Source organism: Anoplopoma fimbria, chromosome 13 (assembly GCF_027596085.1).
Source record: "Anoplopoma fimbria isolate UVic2021 breed Golden Eagle Sablefish chromosome 13, Afim_UVic_2022, whole genome shotgun sequence".
NCBI classification, from domain to species: Eukaryota; Metazoa; Chordata; class Actinopteri; order Perciformes; family Anoplopomatidae; genus Anoplopoma; species Anoplopoma fimbria.
In genome coordinates, this window is record NC_072461.1 from 4,583,177 (window position 1) to 4,610,206 (window position 27,030).

Below are 27,030 nucleotides of genomic sequence, written 5' to 3' on the forward strand. Positions count from 1 at the left end.
TTCCAAACTGTAACCAGACTCTGATGAACTCAGACAATACTACATATCTCGGTGTAAGAGATATACTGTATGTAAACCCTTTGAAGCAATATTTCTTTGAGAATATTTAGAAATGGTATTTTGGTATTAAACGATGGCAGATGATGCATATCAGAAACCATTTCTTTCACAGTCATTAATATTTGACTTGTTGATAAGATTTAATTGTGTGCAGAACGTTTTGACATGATTGTTATCAGAGATGAGATCTGATATAGAAAACAATTAGCATGTGGAAATGCTGGTGGATTGTGTTACCTTTGGGCAGAGCCGGGCGGGCTGCTTCCCCATTTTTTTGCTAAGCTAAGATAACTTAGCTTAGCAAAGTTATCTTATCAATCTGTGCACATACAATCTGTGCATGTGCACAGATTGTAAAGCCCTCTGAGGCAAATTTGTAATTTGTGATTCTGGGCTAAACAAAATAAACTGAATTGAATAACTGGCTGCTGGTAGTGGCCTCATATTTAGAGCTATAGAGCATATTTAACTGTGGGAGTGGTATTGACCTTGTCACATAACTCTGAAAAAAATGAAAATGTTTCTTAAAATGTCACATAATTTGTAGAAAAAAAAATGTATTATAAACAGAAGCCGTAAAAGATGACATCTTTTACACTAATGTATGTCCATGTTTACTTACATTAGAGGACTACTGGCACCTATTGAGACAATTTTTAAAAAAACGTATAGGTGGATCACTTCCCAATTGTCTTCAGCAAAAAACAAATACATAATCAATGTTGGTTCTAACGAAAATAAATTGGATATAATTGAGCACAAGGAGTCTCAAGACTGAAAAAACTTCCAAGCAGCGCTCAAAAATCATGTTGTTTTCCATTTCAGCCATTAAGGATGGTTTACAGCTGAGAGATATCCACCTCTGTAAAACACACGTTGTTGCATAGCCCTTTAACTTGAACTTCAAAAGTTTATAAATGTTTAATTTAAAGCTAATGTTTTATCATTTTAAGATTAGTTAAAAGGTTTTGTGATCGTGTAGTTGGTAATAGACCAGGCCCACTGAATGGGCTCTGCACTATTGATATGCAACATATTAAACTCAGTACAAAACATCAAAAGAAGTCTGTTTTACGCTTAAAAAAGGATTTTAAAAACTGATTTTTAACTGACTTGTCATGCAGTAAAGCAACAAAACCAGAAAGGTCACTTGCCTGAACATTTGCCAAGTCATATATGCCTTTTGCTCCTAAATATTTTTGCTTTAAACACTTAACCTGTCCTGAAAGCCCTTTTGAAAATGGCTTGTGACTTCTGTTTAGTGATATATAGTTAAAAACATTATAAGTAGATGAATATTGTGAGTCCTGTCTTTAAGAATATAATTTTTGCATAGTAAATTAGCTTTTTAAATGCAAAGTGGCCCTTTACATTTATTCTGCACCTTTAAAAGCAAAGCAAAGCAAAGCGAGGTTATTTGTATAAGTGCAGTTCACAGTTCTTAACATGATTCGGCATTAGGACAAGTCACTTAAGAAATACAAAAAAAGATTTTTAAAAAGGACATATATATAAATATGATTTAAAATAAAATGACAGCTTAAAATTCAAATAAAATAGAAGTCAAAAATAAACTAAAATTGAAACCAGATAAAACTGGGGAATAAGGGTTATTATGCAGTATAAGATGTACTGCACAATAAATATAAATAGTCTTAAATTTTATAGCAGGCAGTGGCAAAAATGAATATAAATACTGCTAAAAATGTACCTCTTTTGTAACCAAAAGACACACATTAAAATACAAAACAACAAAAAACGTTTGTATAAAGTTATTGTTATTTAATGAAAATGACTGAACTAAAGCTTAATTAAAGAGACAAATGCTTACAGGTTAGTTTAGTTCAAAGTGCTTTACAGGTATTTGGCACACTGATACGGAAGTAGAAATATAAACAGTAAAACAACAGGAGACTATGGCACGCAATGTTTTGGTGCGGCGTTAAAAGGGTAGATGCTAAAATGCACCCGCCGAACATAGATAAGATAAGATAAGATAAGATAAGATAATCCTTTATTAGTCCCGCAGCGGGGAAATTTGCAGGCTTACAACAGCGTAGAGTAAAGTGCACACAAGAGACATAGCAGAAGAAGACAAGCTAAAAAATAAAGAATGAAAAATAAAATAAAACAGTATTATAAATAAGCAATAAAAAAACAGTAGAAAAACAACAGTAACTGAAATATTATATTTACAGACAGAGAAAAAAAAAACAACTATTTTAACTATTTTAAACTTTTTTAACTATTATTGCACAGTGTAATGTGTAATGTGTAATGTATTGCACAGGGTTTTTATTGTCATGTGGTCATGTGGTCTGCTGGGAGCAGAGCTGGTTGTGCAGCCTGACAGCAGCAGGAAGGAAGGACCTGCGGTACCTCTCCTTCACACACCGGGGGTGAAGCAGCCGGTGGCTGAAGGAGCTGCACAGAGCTGCCAGGGCGTCCTGCATGGGGTGAGAGGTGTTGTTCATCAGGGATGACAGCTTGGCCATCACCCTCCTGTCTCCCACCACCTCCACCGTATCCAGTGGACACCCCAGCACACTGCTGGCCTTCCTGACAAGCTTGTTCAGTCTCTTCTTGTCTGCTGCTGAGATGCTGCTGCTCCAGCAGACCACTGCATAAAAGATGGCTGATGCCACCACGGAGTTGAAAAAGGTCTTCAGGAGTGCTCCCTGCACTCCGAAGGACCTCAGTCTCCTCAGCAGATAGAGTCTGCTCTGACCCTTTTTATAAAGTGCATTTGAATGATTAGTCCAGTCCAGTTTATTGTTCAAGTGAACTGATCAAATCTGTTAAAGAATGAGTTCAGATCATTCACCCACTGTTGGTCCCCCACAGGTTGTTGGTTGGGCCCCTTGTGGCCAGACATGGCCTTGCCCTGATTACCTATTCTAACGTCTACCATCGAGGTTAATGTCTAACTTTAACCATCTCACAAGAGTTTCACACAGACACTGCGTTCAGTGGGTATATTCTAGCATCTACCAATTAACAGGGTTCCTACACGATGTCTAGATGGCCACTTTGTTTTAGTTAGTGGTAGAAATTATCTCATTAGTTGTCCCAGCTGAAGGCTATGAACTGTTTGTGAGAAAGGATACATTTTCTGTTGAAAACCTAAGTAACAAGAAGGCTGAGCCGACTGATGTATATTTAGTTCGGCCAGCGTACAACATAGTGCATTTTCACATTGCGTTAAATAACATTTACGTGTCTGGTGTTTGTATCCAAATATTGTAACTACAGAATGCAGCAGAGGGGAAGGCCTCTGGAAAACAATAATCACAGGTATAGTTTAGTGTTAGCCTGGCTGGATTGGTTACCTATTTGTCGTAGAATTCAGTTTAGAAATCTTTTAATTTATTTTAAATATATCTGATTATATTACACCTCATTCTGCACCAGGACTTCTCAACCAAATGTTGTAATTGTTGTCCAGACTCAGGACACAGCCATATCTGGTTCATTAATGTTTTAGCTTTAGTCTTTTCTAGTCAATGGACTATTTGATTGAGAGGCATGGAGCAAAACACAGAATGCATGAGAAAATCAAAGATGCTAAAACAGAAAAGCCAATTAGTAGTTCCCCAGTATTGCCTGGTATGAATCTGGGCTGTTTGGAGCAGATAAATTAAATAGCCACTGTCCAATAAGTGTATCATATGACAGAACGTTGTAAAGAATTGATTCTACTCCATGTTTTTGGGGAAGAGGTAGAAAATTGATGGTACGATAAAAGTTGATATAAACACTGACTTTCCTATTCCTGTGCGCTCCAGGAAGTATAAAACGCCTGCTTGCAGTCAAATACATTTAGATGAGAAGATTAGGCAAGACAAGATGCCAGAAGGTAAACATGCCAATAAATTAAAAAAACAAGGAAGAAAGGTTACTTGAATCTGAAAGTGAGAAGTGAGAAGTACTAATGTTCATAAGAGAAAAATAAAATCAAGGCACACGGATTTAGTATTTAAATATGTAAGTAAAAAAGCCTTTATGATTGTGGCTAAATGATTATAAACCTGGTTTTGTGGATAACAATTTGGAGATGAGTTTGGCATTATACGTTAAGATATTTCCTCCATGAAGGCTGTTCCATGATTTAATAGTTTCTGAACATGACTACTGTGTTCTGGAATTTTTTTATATTGTGTCTGCGTTTTTTGTTTGTCACACCTTTGTCATTCTCTTGGCATATTTTGTCTGCAGTTTGTTTTTCTTTCAGTTACACTACTGACAGTAACAGGAAATACAAGTCATCTAATTTATAATGGTTGTTTCCTCATATTTGGTTCTATCTGCCTTTACCTGAAGTAAATACTATTTCCTGCAAAGAAGCGACACATAACTGATAACTGACTGTGTGCTTTCTCAAGATCTAAAAATAACCTCCTAACTCTGTGTTTGCATATGAAGTTCTATTGCAAGATACATGAAAACTGGTAATAAGTTTACATTTTCATAATTCATTGCCTTCAATTTAGTTTGGTTTGCACATTTGGGACAGCATGGTGCAAATTGTTTGATCAGTGCTGTTTGATTCACTGTTATAATCCTTCATGTATTTGGTAATAGTCTGCTAGTTTGTAGTGTTTCCTTATGCATTAATGAATGAATGCTTTTCAATATCTTTCCAAATAATCCATGTCCAAAACCATTTTAATGTAGGTTCATAATAAACATTTGTATAAAGTTAATTTATGGACTGCAAAATACGTACATAAATTTGATTAGAAGTTAACATTTGTAGAATTTGTTTAGTTTGCACATTTAGGACAGTATGTTGCCAACATGCTAGTTCTGCATGCTTTGGATGACATTTTAAAGTTATGTTTCATCCTGTTATTGAAACAGCGTTGGTTGTTTCCTTATGTAATCCACCTAATCCAGGGTCGCGGGGGTGCTGGAGCTGATCCCAGCTGACATTTGGCAAAGGCAGAGTACATCCTGGACAGGTCGCCAGGGCTGACATATAGACAGACAAGCATTCACGCTCACATCCACACCCACGGGCAATTAAGAGTCATCAGTCAACCTAAGCTGCATGTCTTTGAACTGTTGGAGGAAGCCGGAGAACCCGGAGAGAACCTACGCTGACACAGGGAGAACTTGCAACTCCACACACAACTGAACCCAGGCCCCTCTTGCTGTGAGGCGACAGTGCTACCCACCGTGCAGCCCTCCTTATGTAATGCCAAGTGATCATTTTCAGTAAAGGGGGACAGAGAGGGGATGAAATGCAGCGGAGGCCCACAGACTGGACTCAAACCCGGGCTGCAGTAAGAACTCAGACTTGGAACATCCTCTGTATTATTTTTAACACCAAAAAATTTTTGCAGCCTCTTATTAATCCTGTGACTACAACAGTAAACAGACAGGGGATACAAAGAGATGATGCTAATTGAAACTGATCATTTAAATATTACTGTTTCATATTTCTATGAGAACAGGTAGCCTTCTGTTTATGCTATCAGAGAGGCTGATTAAATATATGGGTCAGAAATGTCCTTTCCTATTTAACTGAATCAATCTTATGTGGTGGCATATAAATCAATGTATGAAACAACTGTGTGTTAATGTTCATTAATTGATGATCCATTAAGCATTAATTAATTTCATTAGCTAAAAATTACTTGATCATGTCTAAATCGTGAGCAAAATAAATTTGTGGTTCTTCCTGCATTAATTCATGCATTAGTTGTACAATCCTTAACAATGTGTTTTCTTCCCTTATTATGTGAACTGAAAATGTTGCTCTGTCAGATCTGTAAGAGGACGAATAGGCTACTTGAGTGGGAACATGTTTAATTCATTTGAGAATACCTTTTTCGAAAGCCCACCATGAACCATCCTATCGGTGTTGTTTTACCTTTGACTATGAAATGCTTCCACACAATAAAAAAAAAAAAAACATTACATAACGTTGACTGATATTTTATCTAAATGTACATGTTTGTTTTCTTTCTTATTGGTCCCCAACTTCATATAGCTCAACCAAAGATAATACATGACCAAACAAGGCAGGTCCAATCTATTATTGCTGACCGGACAGCAATTACAACCAGATCAAGTTATTAATGGTTCTGATTATAATTGGCGGGACTTAATTATAGGGTCTGTCAGAGTTAGGAAAAAAATGGACTTGACCGTATGCTGCAATATCTGAGGTTTGCCTCTGTTTTAGTCAACTATCTAGCCTGTATTATTAGCTAGCGCACACATAAGTCATGACAGCGATTAAGCTAGAGAGGCTTTAAAATTCACCAACACAGCATCCTCCTGCCTGTTTCTTCTTACTAATGTAAATGGTTTCATCTACAAATGAATGCAGGATGTCTCAACAGAGCTATCGCTGACTATCGCGAGCTAAAAAGAAAGTGCAAATGCTCACTTAGTTCATTGACTAACAAAGTAACAATTACCGGTTAAAAAGGCCAGGTTTTAGAGCCATAAGTTGTTTTTTATTTGGCCATTGGCGCCACTTCCTGACACTAATTGAGAGAGCTGACTTAAGTTAGCTCTGCTGAAGATTGTTTAATATCGCTAGAAGTATGATGTTTGGTAAGTTATTGATGACAAAGATGCTTTCCTACATAGAGTACATATTGAATACCCTAACCCTGACCCAATGTGAGTTCAGTGACATAATGGACCTTCCTTCTTTTATAATTTCCTTGGTTTTAGGAATAATTCCTGTGTGCTGCCAGAAAAAAGATTGAGTATGTTCCAATGCATAGTATGTGGGCGGCTGTGGCGTAGTGGAGAGTAAGGTAGTTCTCCAATCAGAGGGTCGGTGGTTCAATACCTGGCTTTGGCAGTCGATGTGTCCTTGGGCAAGACACTTAACCCCAAGTTGCTCCTGAAGGCTTGCCATCGGTGTGGACTGGATGTTGCATGAATGTTAGTTAGAGTCTGATGGTGGCACCTTGCATGGTAGCCTGTCATCAGTGTGTGAATGGGTGAATGATATGTAATATACTACTGATTGTAAGTCGCTTTGGATAAAAGCGTCTGCTAAATGACTGTAATGTAATGTAATGTATGTTCAATGCAGCATGTCCCAATTGCATCCTTCATGCCACAGTAGGTACTTAGTTAGGCCAGCTGCAGTGTGTACTAAGTGGTTTTAAGTGGCTCAGGAGGTCCACACTCCGAGGCAGAAGGTGGCGGTGATGCACCCATAGGACGCACCTTATACGCTGTTTGCTCACCGCCCAGAAGAAAAACAGCAGCACGGATGTCATTATGTTTCTAATAGACCTATAGACACAATCATCTGCGCTTCTCATCGCTTTGTGCTCCTTCACACCATGGCAGCGTCCGGCTTCATCCTGGTGATCCTCGCGGTGACTCTGTGGCCCGGTAAGATGAACATGCGTCCCTGTCAACCTGACAAGATATCAGGTTGTTGTCGTGGGATTTATGACATGACTTAGATTAAAAACAGGGTGTAACGTTAGCTGTATACTGACCAGTGCTAAAGTATTAACATGTGTACGTGTTCTGTTTCTGTTTTAAAGGAGACTCCATGTTCATCACAGACCCGCTGTCACTTATCAGACAGAAATTGCTGGTAACCCAGATTTTTTTTTTTTTTCATTATCATCGTTTTATTAGATGTTTCAAAGGCCAAATCACCAATACTAGATTTCTTTACATTAACTTAACATCAAAATGACTTCCATTTATGTTTTTTTAAAATGTGTAATTTTATAATTGAGTGAAACATAATGAAATGTGTGTCCACTGCAGCTGTATTTTTGATTTCTTAGAAACCCATGAGGGTTGGGCACATTGTGTGCATGACGTCTATATCTCACTATTAAAAAAGGGCAGTTGTTGACGTTTGTTTATTTTTGAATGAAATTCCTGCTGTCCTGCATGTCTTCAAGCCCAAATAAATAATCTCCCTGTGGCTTTTCCTTATTAGACATTAGATATGTGTTCAGAGTGCAGCCAGGTCATCCAGCTGTCCGCCAACATGATTTCCAGCAGAGACACCAAGGTGAGGATGTTGATGCTATACTCCCCATAGTGTCGGTTTAATTTCACTTCCCTTTACTGATTTGGGGAATTGGTTATTTAGGAAACTGACAGACACACCCATCAGCTGGTATCCCTGTTATTTCTTTAAAAGTTCAACCTTAATATGAACGTTCACAATGAGGTAGTTGCCCATTTTAAGAACCTATGCAATGAGAGAAATGCCGACCTTCGAATGTCAGGGCGTTGAAATGTGACTTTCACCACAAAAGTTTACGTTTGTCCAGCTATTTTGTACATGCTTGCTTGTACTGTTACTTTACACTTTACCAGGTAGACCCAAAATATTCTTGCTATAACATAGACAATGCTCTAACTTCTCTCCCTTTGCAGGAGACTGTATATGACACCTTACATGCTCTGTGCCAACGCCTCCCAAAAGAACAGGCCTCAAAGTGTGATTCCCAGGTGAAGGCGTATTTGCCGAAAGCCCTGCATCAGACACATGGTCAGCTGGTAAGTTTACCCGCTTTTTAGGCTTCTTTATAGACAGCTGCGAACATAATTAACAATTTGGCCTTCAATGATCACCTTTTGAAGCAAGATCATGTGTTTATGTAGAAACCAGGAGAAACCTGTATGGTTTTTGGACTTTGTGCCGGCCACAAGGAGGAACTGCTTAAACTTCCCGACCACACCACCGATACAGACGCATCCGGTTCTGCACTCGGCTCAGCCACCAGAAGCCAAGTTAGTGTGAGAAAGCAGAAGTTGATGTAAAAATGAAAGTTGAAATAAAACTTTTTATTTTCATACTTTAAATGTCTCCCTTATCGGCGTATTCTCTCTCTAGGGGCAGTTCAACCCAGCTTGCACCCTGTGTTTGTATATTATCAAGAAACTGGAGACCCTGTTGCCCACAAATAGGACTGAGGTGAGTCTTTTTTCTCTATCACTTTGTATTAAATCCGGCACATATTCCTCACCATACGTCACATCATGTAAATATCTTCTCTGCCCTGCAGGATGCTTTGATGAAGCTCATGGGAGAGGTCTGTGATCTCGTACCACAGAGCTATAAGGACCGATGTGATGAGTTTGTCGAGAAATATGGCACACAGATAGTGGAATTCCTCTTGTCGTCTGCTGCACCTCACACAATATGTACCCTTTTGCACCTCTGTTTGTTCAAGGAGCAGCCTGCTCCCGGTCAGTCACATGTTTATAATTAGTACATTTGGCCAGCATTTGCTAATAGGTTTGACATGAAAAACAACCCTCTATCAACACGTTTAACGCTCCCCTGATTCCCCAGAGTTGTTCCTCCCTTCGGATTGTGAGTCTTGCCGCACGCTGGCTGTGCTGAGCCGACTGCACCTGGGTCTCAACGCCACCGAACCTCAAACTTCCTCTTTCCTCCAGTCTGTGTGTGACCATCACCCCAATGCCATCCCCAAGGTCTGACCCTCAGCTCCCACTCACTCTAAATATCCCTCAGTACTCAAAAACTAACAAGTCATTCACAAATCACTAGAACTAAAGAATGTATGGCCACTCCTTGTTTATTCAGCAAAATAAAATCCCTTTCCCAGTAAAGGGATTTAGCTGATTTTAATCAGGTAGACTAAGAAGAAAAATCTTTGTCACATTGCATAAAAGTAAGTCACTCTCGTGCTCTTTTCAGTGTGGGGCTTTCGCCGAAATCTACGGCTCCCGACTGCAGAAGGTTTTGGGAAACCAGATGGACACTCCACATGCTTGTGAAGTAAGAATAAACAATTTTACATAGACCTCTCTCACTGCAGGGACAAAGGAAAAAACTTTTTTTTTTTTTTTCTTTTAAGTCTTCACACAGTACTACAGATCCATAAGAGGATTTGTCTGCAGTAAATGGTGGAGCAACCATTGTTAGTGTGTCTGCAAATTTTACAAATTTGTATCACTTGCAGTAGTGTACTTTTTATGGTGTCTTAAAAAATGTACAAACATTTGTTGATTTACTTACAACAGTATGAGGGGCTCTGGTCAATGCAACACTAATCGCATTGAAGCCACATGAATACTCAAGAACATATTATTTTGTCCCATCCGTCCCGCAGAGAGCTGATCTGTGTGTTGCCGTGAAGAAGTTGGAGCCGCTGGGAAAGAATCGTTGTACCTGGGGGCCGAGCTACTGGTGCAAAGACATTGAAACTGCCCAGAAGTGTGGTGTAAGTTAATTTCAGGAAAATTGCAGTGTGTAATGCGTAATGTATTTCAATTAAACTGTCTTTTGCCATTTTTAGCAGTGGCCAACCAAATCATCACACATATTGAGAAGGATATTTCACAATCATCAAACCTGCTCCAGGCTTTTCTCACCTGCAAGACTTGATAAACTCTCAGCTGTTCTTCCCATTATTTTAATCTACTGTATGATTGTTCCAAGATGGAAAAACTAAGTCATACTGTACTTATAGTAATCAAGCAGTTTAACTATTCAGGTCAAAAGAAACACCTAAAAAGTACACATGGGTCTCTTCCCCCACTACGCTGGCCAACTGAATACTTGAAAAACAGTTTAAAGTACTAATGTGATTTTGTGAATAATCAATTTCTATTTCACACTCTGTTTCTGTCTTTATCTGCAGAACCAAGCCTTCTGTGAGAAGTACATGTGGAAGGAGTGAACCGCACTGACTGTTTGAGACCACAAAAAGAACCACTTTGTTTTTACAAACGTATTGCACTGATAAACTCTTCTTTTTTTCACTTTTTTACTTTTTGGCGAATTCAAATCATATGCCATTTTGGTCAATAAGCATTAATATTTATCCTGAAATTATTTGGTTTGCATGACGCGTCACAAGACTGAGGCTGGTATTCAGTCTGAAACATCAGTTTCTGCAGTGATTAACAGTTTTGTGAGCAGTATTATTCATTAGATTGCTAAATATGTCAGTATGAATGGGAAAATTTCAAAGGAACATCATTAAATAGGATGAGCTTGCAGTATGAATAAAAAATATTATTCCAGTATAATATACTATTTGCTTATTAATCTATGATCCCTGGTGCACATACAGATGACAAGCTCGTATACCTTCATTATAGTCAAAAGATTTGTCATTAAAATTCAACATAAAGACAGAAACACGTGTCCTGGAATTTGTTTATTTGGAAACATCCACATGGTAAAAACATAAAAACAGTGAAAAAAAATGATGGGAGTAATTTACATTTATTTGCTTCTTTTGTTTATAAAGAATACCTCCTGATGCTCTTTTACCTCTCACTCTATATTCCTTTGTTATCTTTAAGCACTTAAATACCCAGTTCATTTCCAAAATGAGGACAACGCTTCTTGCCGTTCAAACTGAGGAAACTGCTGCCTCACTTACACCCCTGTGTGGTTGTTTGTGTCATCGTCACTCTCTTGTCTCTTCCAGATCTAAGAGAAAAAGAAAAAACACTTCTTGTTACGTTCAAAGTAAATGTTTTACTTAATGATTTAAAACCGCAATCTGGTATGAAAAAAAAGTATTAAACTGATAAAGGTTTTTGAAAGCTAAGATTTATTTTTTATCTTTATACGGAAACTTGTAATAGTTTTATAATAATAATAATAACTATCAGCAACTATCACCACTGAAACCCCAGATTAATTTAATTATCTTCAGCAGCTACTTAGGGAGGTATGGTCTGTTTCTTCATTTGATAGTATTGAAGATATATTTACATTACTCTTTTATAGGAATATCTTTACAAAAAGCCATTGCACAACAGTTAAATTCATATATGCAAAGAAAAATAATGATCATAAGATTTGAGATATTTGTATGCATCGATGATTGCAAAAGATGATGCATGTTGAAAAGAGTAATATGATCTATTCATTGTTTTTTTCATAACACAACTATTACTCCCCCTTACAAGTTAAATGCACCTTTAATAGTCCATGTGAGTGCCATCAGATGAAGGGTGAGGAACTTTTAAAGTCACTTTAAGTCACAGAGACATATGAAGCCAAGCCTCTGCAACAATTACATTTCCGACATGCTCAGAATAAGTTGGAAGACTTGCCTGGATGTAGGCCTCTGACAGTGTAATCATCTGGGGGAGAATGTCAGTCACCTGCAGATCCTGCATCTCATACCACTTCCCAGTTCCCTGATTGAACACAAAGGGAGATTATTTTAAAGTTATAACACAACACTCCCTTGGTGAAATAGAATTTGATACATTTTAGGTTGTTTGGTACTAATGACACCAGAAAATATTTCAGAAATATCTGGCTGCAACCTACATGATGCAGAACATGTATTCTGTACGCTCCCTCGGTGGGTTTCCCATCATGCACTACGTTGGCGACTAGGTCATAAGTTGTGTTTTTCTCTGTCAGTTGAGCTTCTTCTGTCAAGTACTCACGGAGGTCTACATTCCTGTTGAAGCAAATACAAAGTGACAACGTAAACAAGTACGTATTCATACTAAGGACAAAATACACACATCACAGGCTTCTCACAAGAGCTACATTATAGAACCACTTCATGGTTCGGTTAGGCACTTTGAATGATGATATTTATTCATCTTACAGTATTTGAACAACACTTACGTGATGGGGAAGTTGACAATTGTCGGGTTCTTTTCCACAAAGAAGTTGTTCTTGGTGAATCTTTTGATGCAAAAGACGAGGTACGGGGGCAGTTTGGTCAGCTGGAACCTTTTGAGAAAATTCTCTTTGTAGGTTTTGTACTCCTGAATGTAAATGAGACGGGAGAGCATGCACATGTGCTCAATAAAAAACAAACAAAAATGAGAGTGGGTGGCACAGATATGATGTGGGGCTTATTGCCCTATGCCACACTGCATTTTGATTGTCTTTTTGCAAAGCACTGTTGTATTTATTTGTTGTCAAAAGTTAGTATTTCTTTTTTTGAGAAGATAGCAACTGTTGTCACCATGAACGATGCAAGTTATCTTCTACAGCACACGTCTGAAAGTGTGCCTTTCAAATAAAATTAACAGATTTAACGTGGAGTTGGGTCCACGAAAAAAAGTAGCTTGTCAGAGAAGAAGCTTCTTTTGATTCCTGTGTGTGCTGTTATGAGGGGATGGTACGTGGTCAGACACAGGTTTTCAAGATCTCAAGCATCCTTCTGAGAGGATTACCAAACATAGAAGCAAAAGGACAACATGGTAAAATGGGTTTGCTCGGCAGAGGACATAAAACTGCCCAAACTGACAGCGAGGGGGCAGTATACCAGCAAAATTAAGGAGAACAGGTATGTACCCGGTCATGTGTGAAACAGTGCATAACCTTAAACTGTTCATTTCTGGTGTGGCATCTGTTCAAAGTAGTTGTTGCTCTACCATTTTTTTTTTTCCCAGCTAAAAACACCATAGGGTGCGACTATGTCAAAATGTATTCAACCAGTTTTGGTCCAAAAACATTCATAGACACCAAAGCTTTCCGTTTAGATAACTGCTTTGCAACATTGCTTTAAGTTATTTTTCCTTATTTTTATTTTATATTGCACATTATATTTAAGAAAATTAGTACCTTCTCTGTGTTGCCATTGAACTTGCCCAGGATGTTGAAGAGCGGGACCTGTGGGATAATGAGCTGCTCCTTCTCATCCTTGTACAGTGGAGCTGTTGGGAGGTCAAGGGTCAGAAACAGGAAGGTGGACTCAGACATCTGCTCCTGGTACTCCTCTGTCACGAGCAATGCCTGTTTCTCCTCTGGTGTCTGGGAAATTAAAAACAAACAAAATAAAACGTTGATTCTATCAAAGGACTTAAAATCATGTTATCACAGGGATTCAACTGAAATAGAACACGCAGTAAACAATTGAATTATCTGTTAGCAAAGTTAGATTTAAGGGCATGAGGAAATTCACCCTTTGCCTTGTATCTGAATATCACATTCGCCACATTAGGCTATTTTTATTCCTCCTTATGTTGCTTTCATTTGGGATGAAGTTTATGACCAAGTGTTTAACATTGCCTCAGAGAAACTAAAAGCTTTATCAGAGAAACTTTTAAGTAAAATACATTTAATATTATGCCAAAACTCGTAGATTTAGCGTTCATTTTCACAAGAAAACCAATTCAGAAGGAAAAGAGACCATTCGAAAAGCATAACTATCATTTTATTACAAAACTGGTCAAATAATTGAATAAACCTGAGCTATTCAATTAGCAAAATCATTCATATTCTAGATGTCAATAAATGATTTCATAACACAAGCAATAAACTCACTAAATCTGGGTGTGGAAGTTTCTTCGAGAAGATACGCATGGAGCCTTGAAATGCTTTTGTAATGATTGCTATGGGGGCAGAAAAACAAAGATGGGCAGAGGTTAATGACATTTTTTAAACAATCAATAATATATGAAATTTGATATGCTACGACTAAATTGAATTAAATCCTAAAAGGGATTTGAAAGATATGAATACCATTCACATTTGGTATAAAACTGTATCAGTGTTTTTTCTTCATCTCAGAAATATTTACCATTAAAATACCAAATAGCTATCTAAATGTCACATTAAACACTTTGATTGCGTATATATATAATGAAACCTAACAATTAGGGATTAAGACATTTTGATTATCTTCTAACTCACATGTTTTTTTCTTTGTGCCTCCAAGAGCACCATGCAGAGCATTCAAGAACCACGTCATGAAGTCCACAGCATCTCCTGCAGAAAAGAAAACAAACAAACAATCAGCATCGAAACCTAGTTTCCAGAGAGCAGCTTGTGTTAAAAGCCTATCGGAGATCAGCAGTCAGAAGGATAGTACAGTACTGAGATTCAGTTTCTGGCAATAAAAGCATTACCTTGCTTGGTAATTTGGAAGTTCTTCTTGCTGCACAGCACAACAGCCTGCAGCATCTCATGTGGAGATACATGAGCCTTGAAGTTTCTTGGATTCCACAGTTTGCGCATCAGCTCACCAAACCTCTGCACCAAGAGGAACATGATGTCCCCCGGCGGCCTGCGGATTCCCCTGTAGTTTTCCTCCTCCAGGAAGTAGTTTCGCAATGGTGGAACATTGGAAAAAGCCTTGGTAGAAGAGGCCAACATGAAATGGATGGGATTGATGAAAACCTTTATGACAAAGTCCAGAGACGGTACACTGTGTCAGCTATTCATACCTGTAAGACCACATTGGCGTAGTCATTGGCTTTGATGTTGTTCAGCCCTACAATGCCTGGCAGGTAGGTCGTACCATCGTAGGCTCGATATAGTTTACCCTGCTTGTCCAGCCCTCCAATGTGCTGCTTGGTGAAAGTTGGTTTCAGCACATACTGTAGAGAAAGTGAGGAAAGTGTCAACAAGATTACAAACACAAAAGCACCGTTTGTTCAGTCCAGTAGTTTAGACGCAGTACCTTGATATTGACAGTGTGATACTGATTGTGACCCTCTGTGGTTGCAAAAAATATCAATTTATGCTATCGGAGCATGATGCTGTCTCATGCAAAGACGATATGAATATTGTCTGACTTGACTGTGGTGCAATCGTTCAAAACCAGGATCAGATGACAGTTAAAATCCTGATACAAAATCTGAACAACTCCTAAATATGTAGTGTTAGAACACAATATCAATAGTATAGGGATTCTTTACCTCTCTAAACAAAACAAGATTAAGAGTGGGATGGAAGTTGGTCAAATTTTTTAAAAAGTGAGGGTGCAGAGCATAACAATTAATTAAATCAAAGATATAACGACATGCCACAGGCTGGTAACAACATGACTTTACTTACGGTGATATCTTCTAGTGAAGAGTCAATGATTTCGTAGTTGTCTGGCAGACAGTAAAACTTGAGAGTGTGCAGATTGAGGAACACATGATGGGTGAACTGCACACTGTGGGTGTAGGCATGGGACTTCAAACCTCTACCTACAAGGATGCATACATGTTTAAATCTGTCAAAGCACAACACATTTTTGATCCCTGGTTGAATACCAGATATTTCACCTACCTTGAAAGTATTTCCCACATATAAGGCAGGCATAAACATTGATGTGGGAGAGAGAGATGGAGCAGAGTTTCTCAAAGTCAAAGTCCAGCACACTCCTAGGGGGATAAACAGACAAGCATGGGAATCAGCTGAAGAGCTAAAGAGGACAGGGCTAACTAGCATTTAGCACCAACACTAGCTATGCACATTCAACTTTGTCTTGCCTGTTTATGGTGTCAAGGTATGGACAGTGGCGACTTCTCCGGTCTTCTATTACACGTCCTCGGCCGATTTTTGCTGCCACTGCAACATCAAGTAAAACAAAACAAACAGAGTCGGACCAGATTGTGTTCAAGCAGTTGAAGGTAAGCTAGCTAAGCAGGCTAGCTGGCATAGCACTCAGGTTGTTTGACACATAGAGTGGTATTGGGTAGGTTCATATGTTTGAGCCAGTAACATATCAACACTGTAGTGGTGCTTGTTGGCCTGCCTGTGCGACTGAACAGATGAAATGGAGCTAACTTGTATCTGGCTCCTGGTAGCATCAGGCTAACCAAACGTAGCTCACACGTTACCAGTAAATAGACGCAACGTTACCTGTGCCTTCGTCGTCGTCGCCGTCCTCCTCCTCCTCCTCCTCCACTTCCTCCACTTCAGCCTCTCTTTCTCGCTTCAGAGAAATCATCATAGCACTTAGCTTGCGAGCTTAATGTCAAAACAACGGAGAGGGTGCAACTTTATTTGGAAGAAATGAATGGGGTCAAGCGCCGTGCGCGTCGAAACTCGCGGTGGTTGAGCGGTTGTACGTCGAGCTACAGGAGAGGCCACTCAAAAGTATCCCGGAGTTTGAGGCTAGCCACATCGACCCACGGGCTGCTCAATGGCAATACCAATTTCATGAAAGCATAACTTGGTGTTGTTATATTAAGTTCGTGTCAGTGTTCCGTTTGGCTCTGTCCAAACAAATGTTTTCTCAATGAAAACGATGTGTATTCTTTAAATATGTTATTCATGCGTAAACTCCGGGAGTGTTACATTTGGACAACAACTTACCATTAGCTAGCATGTAACGTTAGCTTTTTGTCAGTGGTGTCTGGGGATCTGCTTGTTGCAACCATAAGCTCACACATACTGTCACCGTATTGAAACTGTTGGTTACAATGGATATGTTGGGCGACGATGAAGCGAATGATCCGAAATACAAACCTGGCGGCCGCTTGGATATGAGCCACGGCTTCCTGTACCATATCCGGAGGAACCAAATTGCTAGGTGATTTCAGCAGCTACCGTTAGCCAAAGCTAGTGACGTTAGCTAGCACACCAGCCAGGTCCTCTCGTCCAGCCTCAATCTTCACAGTTGCCACTACGTAACCTTGTGTAGAAGTTGATCTGTTGGTGAAGGAAAAGCCAGTGGTGGGGTTGGGTAACTTAGTCGTTTACGCCTTCCACGAAAAGACAAATAAATGGCCCATTGAGCAAAGTTATGCTTGGTTTAATACACTGGAGGTAATATCATATAGCTGTTTAATTGGGTCTTGCAGAAATAGGCTGCAAGTGCTTATCTATCAAAGAACAGTCGATTCGGCTTTCAGTCAGGACCTTTATGATTTATGATTCATGAATAAATAAAAAGTACAAAGCGCCTTTAACCTCACATTCTGGTGTTTAACACTTTGCCTGATCTTTATTAATATATTTGTTTTATCTACTGGTTGGTTATAGTGTTAGATTTTTAGGGGTATGTAATGCATGACCTTAAGAAAGAATAAAACATTTGCCTTTGTTGATAACCACTGACACAGCATAGGTATATGCAGAGAAAAATCATTTGTTTCTGAAATGTATTGCTTTAAAGCAAATGTATAGAACAAAACATGAAACATGTTAATAAATAAGACTTATTGATTTATTGAATAGTTGTTTGTTTGTTTCAGGGATACAGGATTGATACTCACAATCCTTATGCAAACTGCAGTAATACAATAACAAAACCTTATTGCTGTTTAACTAACTAGGTGAGAATTTCAGAGATATGTAAAACTGCAATTTTATTAAAGGCATATGGTATATTGGTCATTTCCAAGCAATAACAAAATGTTGATTTTTTTTTGGGTTTCTCAAGAGATGACTATGATAAAGAGGTGAAGCAAGCCAAAGAGGTGAAGCAAGCCAAAGAGCTCCAGCGGCGGAGGCAAACAATAACCCCTAGACGACCCCGGCGCCCTGATATTCAAGTGTACCATCCTCGAAGCAGACGTAAGTTTGATGCACTTCGGTATTGTGTGTTTGCTAACAGTAAATCCAGTTAAGAATATGCATGTGTGTGCTCAATTTTCAGATGGATCAGAGCCAGGGGCCGGTGCTGAGGCTGAAGAGTCTAATGAGAGTGGGTCAAGCACCGAGACAGAGACCCATGGTACTGAACTCTTCTGGCTCGACTATCAGGCAGACTCTGGTACCCTTACCTCCTTCCTGGTGCACAAGGTTAATACAGATCCCTTTGACTGGTATTTATAGTTCTTCTATTTTACTTTGGTCTTAACTAGCTCATGTTCTCTCTGTTTCTTCAGGAGGATAAGCCGGAGAAGGTGGTGGATCGTGTCGCAGAGAAGAACATCCTGGATTCAGCAATGAGGGCAGCTCTAGAGGCTCGAATTCGGAAGGAAATTGACAAAAGACGAGAAAAACGCTGAAGGATATTTTCAAACAGTTGACTATAATCACAGAGGGGCAACGGGCAAAGAGGAGCAATACTTCATTTGCAGTTCTGCACTTCAACATAGCATTAAAGCTGTTGACAGTGTTGGGGACATAATGTGGACTCTGGGATCGTGTGCGGTGACTATTAGCAGAGATCCAACTTGATGAGCCACAATTAATGTCTTTTGTTTTTGAAGGAGAAGGAACAGCACTTATCAAAGACAGTATGGTTGGGTCTCGACTGTCAGGTTCATGTTTACTACATTTGTCTTGCCTCCTATTGTTACCTCAAACCCTTGTGCATAAGTTTAAGAACACTTTTTACACCTCAAGTTGACTGGACCTATGAACTGATATTGTTGCTTTCTAACAGTTAAAATTCAGAAAAGGATCAATATGCTCTTTGAAAGAGAACACTGTTAACCTCCCTCCTCTGTTGAACATGTTCTGTGTTCTTGTGTTTACAAAGATCTAGCTTTTATAAATAAGCGTAACCATTTTTTGGGGGTAAAATGCTGTGAACGTAACATCAGTCTATCAGTGATTCTATGTTTAGACATGTGAGAATATAGTTTTGTTTCGAGTGTGGCTGTAGCCATGATAATGTGTTCGTGTGGCAACAGTGTTTCATTGTTTTGAGTATTCTAATTTATTATGGATTTTTGAAATACTTTTATTTTTGATACTGAATATTTTTTGAGGATTCTTTATGTACAAAAAAATGACAAATATATAAAAGCCATTTATTTAGTCCAATTGTGTCTGGATGTGCACTTATGGACTTGAACAGCCATAACATGTGAATGCTTTTTCTTAGTGTCTTGATGTGTTGTAAAACACTCAAATGTGTGGGGAAAAATACTTTGACTTTCACTTCTATCCTGAAATATACATTTGTGGGAATACACATAGTATTGGGGATACAAAACCATATCAATTGCTGTTGACTGATAGAAGTGTTTCACATCATGTCCTCAGCAGGTGGCAGTATGAATCAGCGTTTCAAATCTACAGGCCTATCTTTTGTGTCCCAACTTTTGTCTCAATCGTTTATCAAATTTGATTTGTGTCTATAAGTAGAGCATAGTAACATATTAACAGTGTGTTCTAATTTTTAGGACAAAATAGCCAAACTGTCGTTTTCTATTCACAACACATCAACAGTTATCTCAGTCATTCTGAAATGTCACACAGGTTCTTCTGTGGGCAAGGACCCTTCAGGCACTACTTGTTCAACATTCTATTCTAAAGGTTACAAAGAAACTGGAATGCTAACTCTTGGAAATCTACTTAGTTTTCAGCCATTATTTCATTGCTTTTACTACCCTCCAACTCTGTGGACTAGGTTTTTGATGTTAACTTGTTTTCACTGTTGGAACAAACCCAGCAAGTTAAACCAGCCAAGGGTGTAGCCCTCCTCCTGTCAAATGATCTAACTATGTGAAACAGATAATCCTTTTATCTTCAACATAACTGATGTAAAGGAGAGGGATGTCTAGTTAGGGATCACGAACACTGACAGAATGGCCCGGAGACAAAATTCTTCCCATCCCCATGATGAAACGTGGAAACACAAAGTTTTACTCCCACCCCAGGTTCTGGATATAAACAAGGCTGAGTTGACAATTGAACAGACAAGCTGTCGATCCACACGGTAGTAGGATATTAATTCATGTTTTTATGAATGCATAAAAATATGCAAACTTAATCCTGTGACCACATTGCGGGCCAAGTCCCCACAGTGTTATGCAAAGCCTAGTCAAGGAGGAGCGTCCTCTGCTGTGCTATTGGTGGAGAGAGACACTCCCCTTTAGGTTGTACACACCCTTCTCCAGCTCACTTTTCATCTCTCAGGCGGCATGTGACTGAGGTTATGAGAGAAGAGACACATTCCGAAGCTCAGCACATTATCTCCAGTTTCACCACTTCTCAATTGGCTGAAAATGACCCAATCACAACTCAGGCATTCACACCTTCCCCTCTCAGTGCAGATTCCCATTAACAATGTTGTATAACACACAACCTGTCATGCAGTTAGATACGCCCAGGAAACACTAGTGGAATGTTTTGAAAGCTTGAAAATATGCAATTAAGTGATCCTGAGCATGTAGGGTACCTGTTGTGACAGGTGGGCTGGCAGTTATGTATTCGGCAATATGTGAATTTTGAATAATATGTTGTATCTGACATATAACATCCATTTAGACATCATGTGCTTATATGGTACTGTGCTGTACTTATTTATGACCCACTGCACTATTATCTAGAGAAATGGAAAGATAACTACCACCCTGAACCATCTGTTCCTTCTTCTAAACAATCCAAAGGTTTGCATTAAAACTATTGTTGGTTATTTTGACCCACAGTGGATACTTATACAGCTAAAGCTTCCGTCTTATCATGGCCTTTGTCACCTTGTTAGTTATGATTTATTTATTCATTATGTTAAGCTCCATTGTTAAACACAAAGTACACAACATATTTCTACCCTCTGTATCTTGGAGTTAGGTTTACATTGTGGTTGAATGTGTATATTTACCTTCTGTGATTTTTTTACTCTTTTTGTTTATTTTAACTAAAATACCGCAATCCCAGTTTTTCTTCATCATCCTGCTTTGTCCCTTGATTTTTATATTTTTTAGTGCAAATAAATCTAGTGTTACAAAACACACATTTTTGGAGTTTTAAATAGGATCAACATGTCTAAACACATCATATTTGGACCATTCCGTAAGTGGCTTTTAAACTTACTCAGCAAGGGGAAGTCCTCTCCCAAAAGGCAGAGGACTTGTGGCATGTAGAGGACTAACTGTAAATTCTGTAGAATTTAGTCTGGGCTTGGTTCAATGACAAATGAATGCTACTTTAATAACAGTCTAGATCCAATTTTGGAACGTCTCCAGGACTACACCATTGCATGGCTGTGGAGTTGACAATGACTCAGGTTGATTCAAAGGTGCATTTGTAATTGGATGTACCTTTGTAACAGAAGATTGTCATGATGATATAGTGTTATTTTTCCACACTCCCAAATCACATGACATATATAGTGTTAAGAAACTCTATATATACTTAAAATGTAGATGGTTATGGTTAAAGTTTATTTTAAATGATTTTTAAAACATGTAGGCTGTGCAATAAGGCAGTATGAATGAAAAAGCTATTGCCATAATTAGGGCAAGTTGGAAGGAATGTATTAAATTTTTGCATAAAATCAGGACCATACAAACTAACGTTTATCATGAGAATATAAATAGTCAAATACAGTAACAGCAAATGTATAAACCCTTTATACCCAATGTAAAAACCATTACAAATTGCAAGACAAGCTGGGAAAATACAGTTCAGAAAACATTGTTTGCCTTCTCTTGAGTCTAAATTTGCATTTTTGAGAAGGACTGCTAAACCAACAGCAGTTTTAGATGCACCAATGTTAACAATTAGGTGAAAAATGGGTTGGTAGTAAAAAACTAAAAGAGCAATGTGTGGCTTTCATTTCACTTTCCTGCAAAAATGCAGTAGCGCACCAGCAAACTCACACAGATATAGCATCAGCTGACATCCAATCCTTACAAGAAACTCCACTGACATCAACTAAACTGCTGACCAGCTTCTGCCCTTTACACCATCACCATTCTCCATAAAGGTTTGATGCACATTTTCAGTTTATCTTTGATTGTCCTTAACTAAAAAAGACAGAAAATTATTTCCACAACAAAGAGCTCAGAGAACACCACCTGTACTCTGCTCACATCTGAGACCAAACAAAGCACTATGGAGACCTAAACAGAGCTTGGCTGTGAGACCGAGCATCGTTGCAGACTGCAAGATTTACAGCCAACACAGACTAATGAGCCCAGCAGTAACATCAACCCAAAAGGCTGTTATGGTGCAGTTCTTGTGCAAATTAAAGTTTGACACCTTGTCAGCACGTCGTTGCCTCAGAGAGCGAGTGTAGTGCAATGCTCTTGAGGAACAGTTCCCCAGATTTTATTACCACCCCCCCACCCCAGTGCATTCAGCTGCCTCCATCAGTGCTGTGATACTGGTGCACTAGTGAATGATCTTGCCCATTCAAGGCTGTGGAAGACTAACCCCCGACCAATCAGAGTTAAATATAGACGTTGGACTGAGCCAATGTGGTAGAGGAAATGCACAGCTGCAGTGCTCAAACTGCAGACAGACTTGAGGTCTGAATGTTACTTGAGCATGAATACTACTCGTAGCTTGATATACTGTAATTGTAGTGATGTACTTTTAAAAATGAGCTGGGCTTGCTCTCATTGACATGGAGTACTTCTAGACATTATTTATGAAGCCAGCTTGCAGATGTATTTAGAGTTTGTAATTCAACTGCGAAATGCAGAATGCAGTTACTGGCAGATTCAGTGATTCAAATCCAATAACACAAACAGTCTACTGAGTCAAACGGGCCGGCAGGCACAGCTAGCAGATACATGCAAACAAATAATTCTTCCAGCAATGAACATCGCACCGACAAAGATCAAAGGAAATGAGGTGGTATGAGTAGTGACTGACTAACCAGGGAATTTCGGAACAGGTGAGCGGAAGGTGAGATGAGAGCAGGACTAGTGAGGGGCCGGTGAAACTGATCAGGGCAGACGGCCAAAAATTTGGTAAAATTAAAAAGAGAAACAGGAAGTAAAACCATAACATGACACATGAGGAGTGAAATTCAAATAAAACAGATTAAACAAAACCCAAGACCATGACAGCTTATGTATGAAAATAAAACATATTACAAAAAATGTTGTTATAAATCACTGCCTTCCATTAACTTCCTTTAGTTATTAATAATAATAATAATAATAATAATAATAATAATAATAATAATAATAATAATAATAATAATAATAATAATAATAATCAATCCTTTATTAGTCCCACAATGGGGAAATTATTTCTCTGCATTTAACCCATCCCGGAGGAGCAGTGGGCTGCAATGAAGCGCCCGGGGAGCAACTTGGGGTTAGGTGTCTTGCTCAAGGACACCTCGGCATGTTGCCGGTAGAGGGGTTTGAACCACCAACCTTGTGGTTAAGCCGCCCCTTATAAGTGATGCATTTAAAATAAGCATGTCTCCTCCTGTCTGTCTCTTTGGTGTTGCCATGGGATGCTAAAGTACCTGTAAGTATGCACGTCTACACAACCCTAAAACTAGGGTTAAAAAACTATTACTGGGGCAGCGACCACATGTGCAGACCCCTAAATTAGCTGCTCATTGATTTACAAGGCTGCAGGATTTATGTGGCAAACACAACAAATTATAGGGAAAAAGCTCTCTGGATTACCGATCAGCACTGAAAAGGCTTCATAGATCCTCCGCATTGACATGGCATTGATGCTAAAAATCTATCTGACTAAATAAGTTTCAATCCGGATAAAAACATTTTTGAAATAAGCAAATGGAAACTTTTACTTCTTGGATCAAAACAGGGAAATTAGTTTAAATATATGTATTTGTTGGTGGCACGGAGAAAAGAGACCAGAGACTATTTATAAGCATATTAGTTTATGGTTTTACTAATTTTTTAATTTAATTTTAGTCTCTTTTAGAAAGGTAGATTTTTTTACTCAACACTACAACATAGCAATTACCTTTGCTAAGCCCTTGAGGCACTGACAGGAAAACCCAAACTTATTTGAATGGATATTTCCACCCCTTTCTTTCACTGTATTTGAATGACTTGGAATGAACTGTAATCTAAAATGTAAAACTTGTTGCATTCATTTAATTTGAAAGTTCTCATGTCATATTTATTCGTCTTAAGATTTCTTATATCTAAAAGTTGTGTACATTACACTATTACTAATAAATAAAGGGATTTGGTGTCACAATAAGAATTGTAAGATTAGCGGCTGCACAAGCATTTGAGAAATGCATCTCGGAGTTAAGACGGGTTGCAACATGTTCTTTGTTAAAGCTCAAGTAGCAGTATTTGGAATTAGCTGCTGGGCTTAAAGGGTCTGATTATGCACACCAGAATACCATGCAGTATCATCGTGTGTTTATTGTATCTGTCCAAATAGTTTTGTAGAGACAATCTCAACTATTGTTATAATTCATTTTTGTCCAAGAATGTGTTGATTGTATGAAAAAAATGGGCCACTGGCATCCACTTTGTTCATTCTGCACAGTTATACAGTTCAAATTGCTGAATGCCTGAGGTCACTTTCTACAAAGATTTTTGCTTTTACACTTTGCTTTTACACTTTCTCTGCTTAGCGTCTACCTTGAGAAACTGCTTAGTCACACTTTGCCATTTGCTCCATTTCCCATCTCCACAATTGTTTTATTGTTATGTTACACAACTGTTTGCTTACACCAAGACCAAGGCCTCCAAGAGCCCTTTGTGCTAATAGGTAACAATATCTAAGTGGCAATGGGCCAGATGTCCTTGCTGAAGAACTGTAACTGCAAATGGCCAAAGAGTCACAAAGTACACATTTCTGTCCTGTTGTGTCTACTCTGTTATCAATTCAAGGTTGACTTTTGACCAGTTTGATTTCCTCTATTAATCGAGATAAAGATCACTCAAGAATCCTGTCCAGTCGTCACTGTTCCTAATTGTTGAAAGAACCTTTGAATAAGTTTACTATTGCCATTGTCTGCTGGCATCTGAAAGTTGTCTTAGTATGTAACGGGCTTATAAAATCTACATGTTTGTCAGATTATATGATTCTTTATTGACTGCAAGCCATTCTGTGAAATTAGTATCTTTTGGACTTTTCTTTTTAAAGTCCTTTTAAAAATGTGAAAACATACTTGTTCAACCCAGGCATGTAATTAGGCATCTGTAAATTCTGATTACACAGATCTACCCTGTTACTGACAACAGCTGTATATCACTAATATCACACAATGTTTGATTTAAGTAGGTAATGGGACAAAATTAAGATAAAACATATTTATCATGTAATCAGTGTGTGTTTTGAAAACTGGCTATTTTTGTTAGATAAAGAGCATAAATGCTGAGTCATTTGGTGGAGGCAGAGACTAGGCCTCGCCTTAAAAGGTGGATGTTGATTAAAAAAAGGGCTGTTGGTAGAGGTTGCAATAATAAATTCACTCCTAACACAAGACACTCCTAAATTCTGCCCCAGTCACATTCAAAGTAAGTAAATATGGTGCTCATGTCATACTGGAAAAACAACAAAATACACAATGAAGCTTCGTGTCAAAGAAAGGTGGAGAAAAGACCTGGGAGTCATCCTTGAGACCAACCTCATCTTTCACAATACAATTTCAGTAAACGTATTCAACAGGAAAAGCCTGCTTTGAACCTTAATGCAGATGGATGTGCTGTTAATCTCCAATCCAAGAGCTCTTATACCTTTCACACTAAAAGTATAGTGACCTTTTCAAAAGGTTCAAGAAGCTCACCCTACCTCCAATCCTGAAACCTACTACCAACTATTCCCCTCAAGCAAGACACGTAGGCCTCAACAGGGAACCAGCTGATGATTGTAAAACTACTGGGACATTAACCCTTTTTTTGTCTAGTGCACGAAAAAGAAAAGCTTATCAGTTTCTCAAGACTATCTGGGCTGTATGTCATCATGGACAGACATTTTTTACAAGTCTCCAGTGATTGATCTTATGCGTAACAGTATCCTGGAGGCTATGACTAGATTTTTGAAGGAAATGATTGGTCACAATTACATTCTAAAGTCTTTTTGTATGGGAATTAATGTGTTAGGATTGTTAAGCAACATGTTGTTGGTGAATAACAATTTAATTCATGGGACACACTTGAGATGATGCAAAGTAACTTGGGGTTAGAGCAGTGTGTGTGTGCTGCTGAGCCCCTTTATAGGGCTTTGCCAATAACTTTACATATTTTTACGTAATTATCAGTTACCTTAGTGAAATCTAAAACCTAATTTCAAAGGTGAGACTAAACATTACACCAGCAGCAGCAATAGTAACTCTGAGTATTAAACCATGCAAGATGTAGACATGAAGTTGTTCTTCCCTTTTAAATTCAGAACTGATAACGTTGTATGTGATCTTATAGACGTAATACATGCCACAAGCAAACACTTTAAAGGTGTGATATAGAAAGCTCACTGTCCATGTAAGGTCATTATAGTGGTGACAATTTCAGCATGGCAGGTTATAAGAAGGTTACATGCGAGATATCAAATCACCTCCGTCTTCACTGATATACGATCATGGTTTTCTTGCCAGGTACAACTGACGCTGCGGTCCAAATTGCATAATTTAGCTTGCAACTGGATGCAGCAGGACATCCTCGTACTGTATCATTCAACAAGTCCATGTATGGCATACTTAATAGAAA

At 38.5% G+C, this 27,030-nt stretch overlaps 3 protein-coding genes across 7 annotated transcripts; 2 read left to right on the plus strand and 1 right to left on the minus strand.

Annotated features, from left to right (window-relative positions):
* The first annotated feature begins 7,252 nt into the window (after positions 1-7,252).
* On the plus strand, positions 7,253-10,771 carry sftpbb (surfactant protein Bb). Of its 2 annotated transcripts, none has more exons than XM_054610977.1 (11): positions 7,253-7,428; positions 7,587-7,639; positions 7,997-8,071; positions 8,443-8,565; positions 8,671-8,799; positions 8,903-8,983; positions 9,075-9,258; positions 9,365-9,507; positions 9,734-9,814; positions 10,149-10,259; positions 10,680-10,771. In XM_054610977.1, exons 1-11 carry the CDS (start codon positions 7,377-7,379, stop codon positions 10,716-10,718), a joined length of 1,071 nt encoding a protein of 356 aa, XP_054466952.1. In that variant the 5' UTR covers positions 7,253-7,376; the 3' UTR covers positions 10,719-10,771. The 2 variants fall into 2 exon arrangements, with proteins under 2 accessions (XP_054466952.1, XP_054466951.1); XM_054610976.1 differs by having other exon boundaries at positions 7,291-7,428; positions 8,671-8,805.
* Positions 10,772-11,389: 618 nt separating this feature from the next.
* Positions 11,390-17,291, minus strand: usp39 (ubiquitin specific peptidase 39). Of its 4 annotated transcripts, none has more exons than XM_054610974.1 (14): positions 17,213-17,291; positions 16,604-16,711; positions 16,231-16,309; positions 16,024-16,122; positions 15,809-15,941; positions 15,196-15,348; positions 14,878-15,103; positions 14,663-14,737; positions 14,294-14,361; positions 13,592-13,780; positions 12,644-12,786; positions 12,335-12,470; positions 12,112-12,198; positions 11,390-11,479 (listed from the first exon to the last, which is right to left on the minus strand). In XM_054610974.1, the coding sequence occupies exons 2-14, from the start codon at positions 16,692-16,694 to the stop codon at positions 11,426-11,428; spliced, it is 1,533 nt and encodes a 510-aa protein (XP_054466949.1). In that variant the 5' UTR covers positions 16,695-16,711; positions 17,213-17,291; the 3' UTR covers positions 11,390-11,425. The 4 variants fall into 4 exon arrangements, with proteins under 4 accessions (XP_054466949.1, XP_054466947.1, XP_054466950.1 ...); XM_054610972.1 differs by having other exon boundaries at positions 16,604-16,698; positions 17,213-17,279; XM_054610975.1 differs by lacking the exon at positions 17,213-17,291 and adding an exon at positions 17,060-17,146 and having other exon boundaries at positions 16,604-16,698.
* Positions 17,072-19,490, plus strand: c13h2orf68 (chromosome 13 C2orf68 homolog). Its single transcript, XM_054610979.1, has 4 exons — positions 17,072-17,276; positions 18,129-18,262; positions 18,345-18,490; positions 18,577-19,490. Exons 1-4 carry the CDS (start codon positions 17,167-17,169, stop codon positions 18,697-18,699), a joined length of 513 nt encoding a protein of 170 aa, XP_054466954.1. The 5' UTR covers positions 17,072-17,166; the 3' UTR covers positions 18,700-19,490.
* The last annotated feature ends 7,540 nt before the right edge of the window (positions 19,491-27,030 follow it).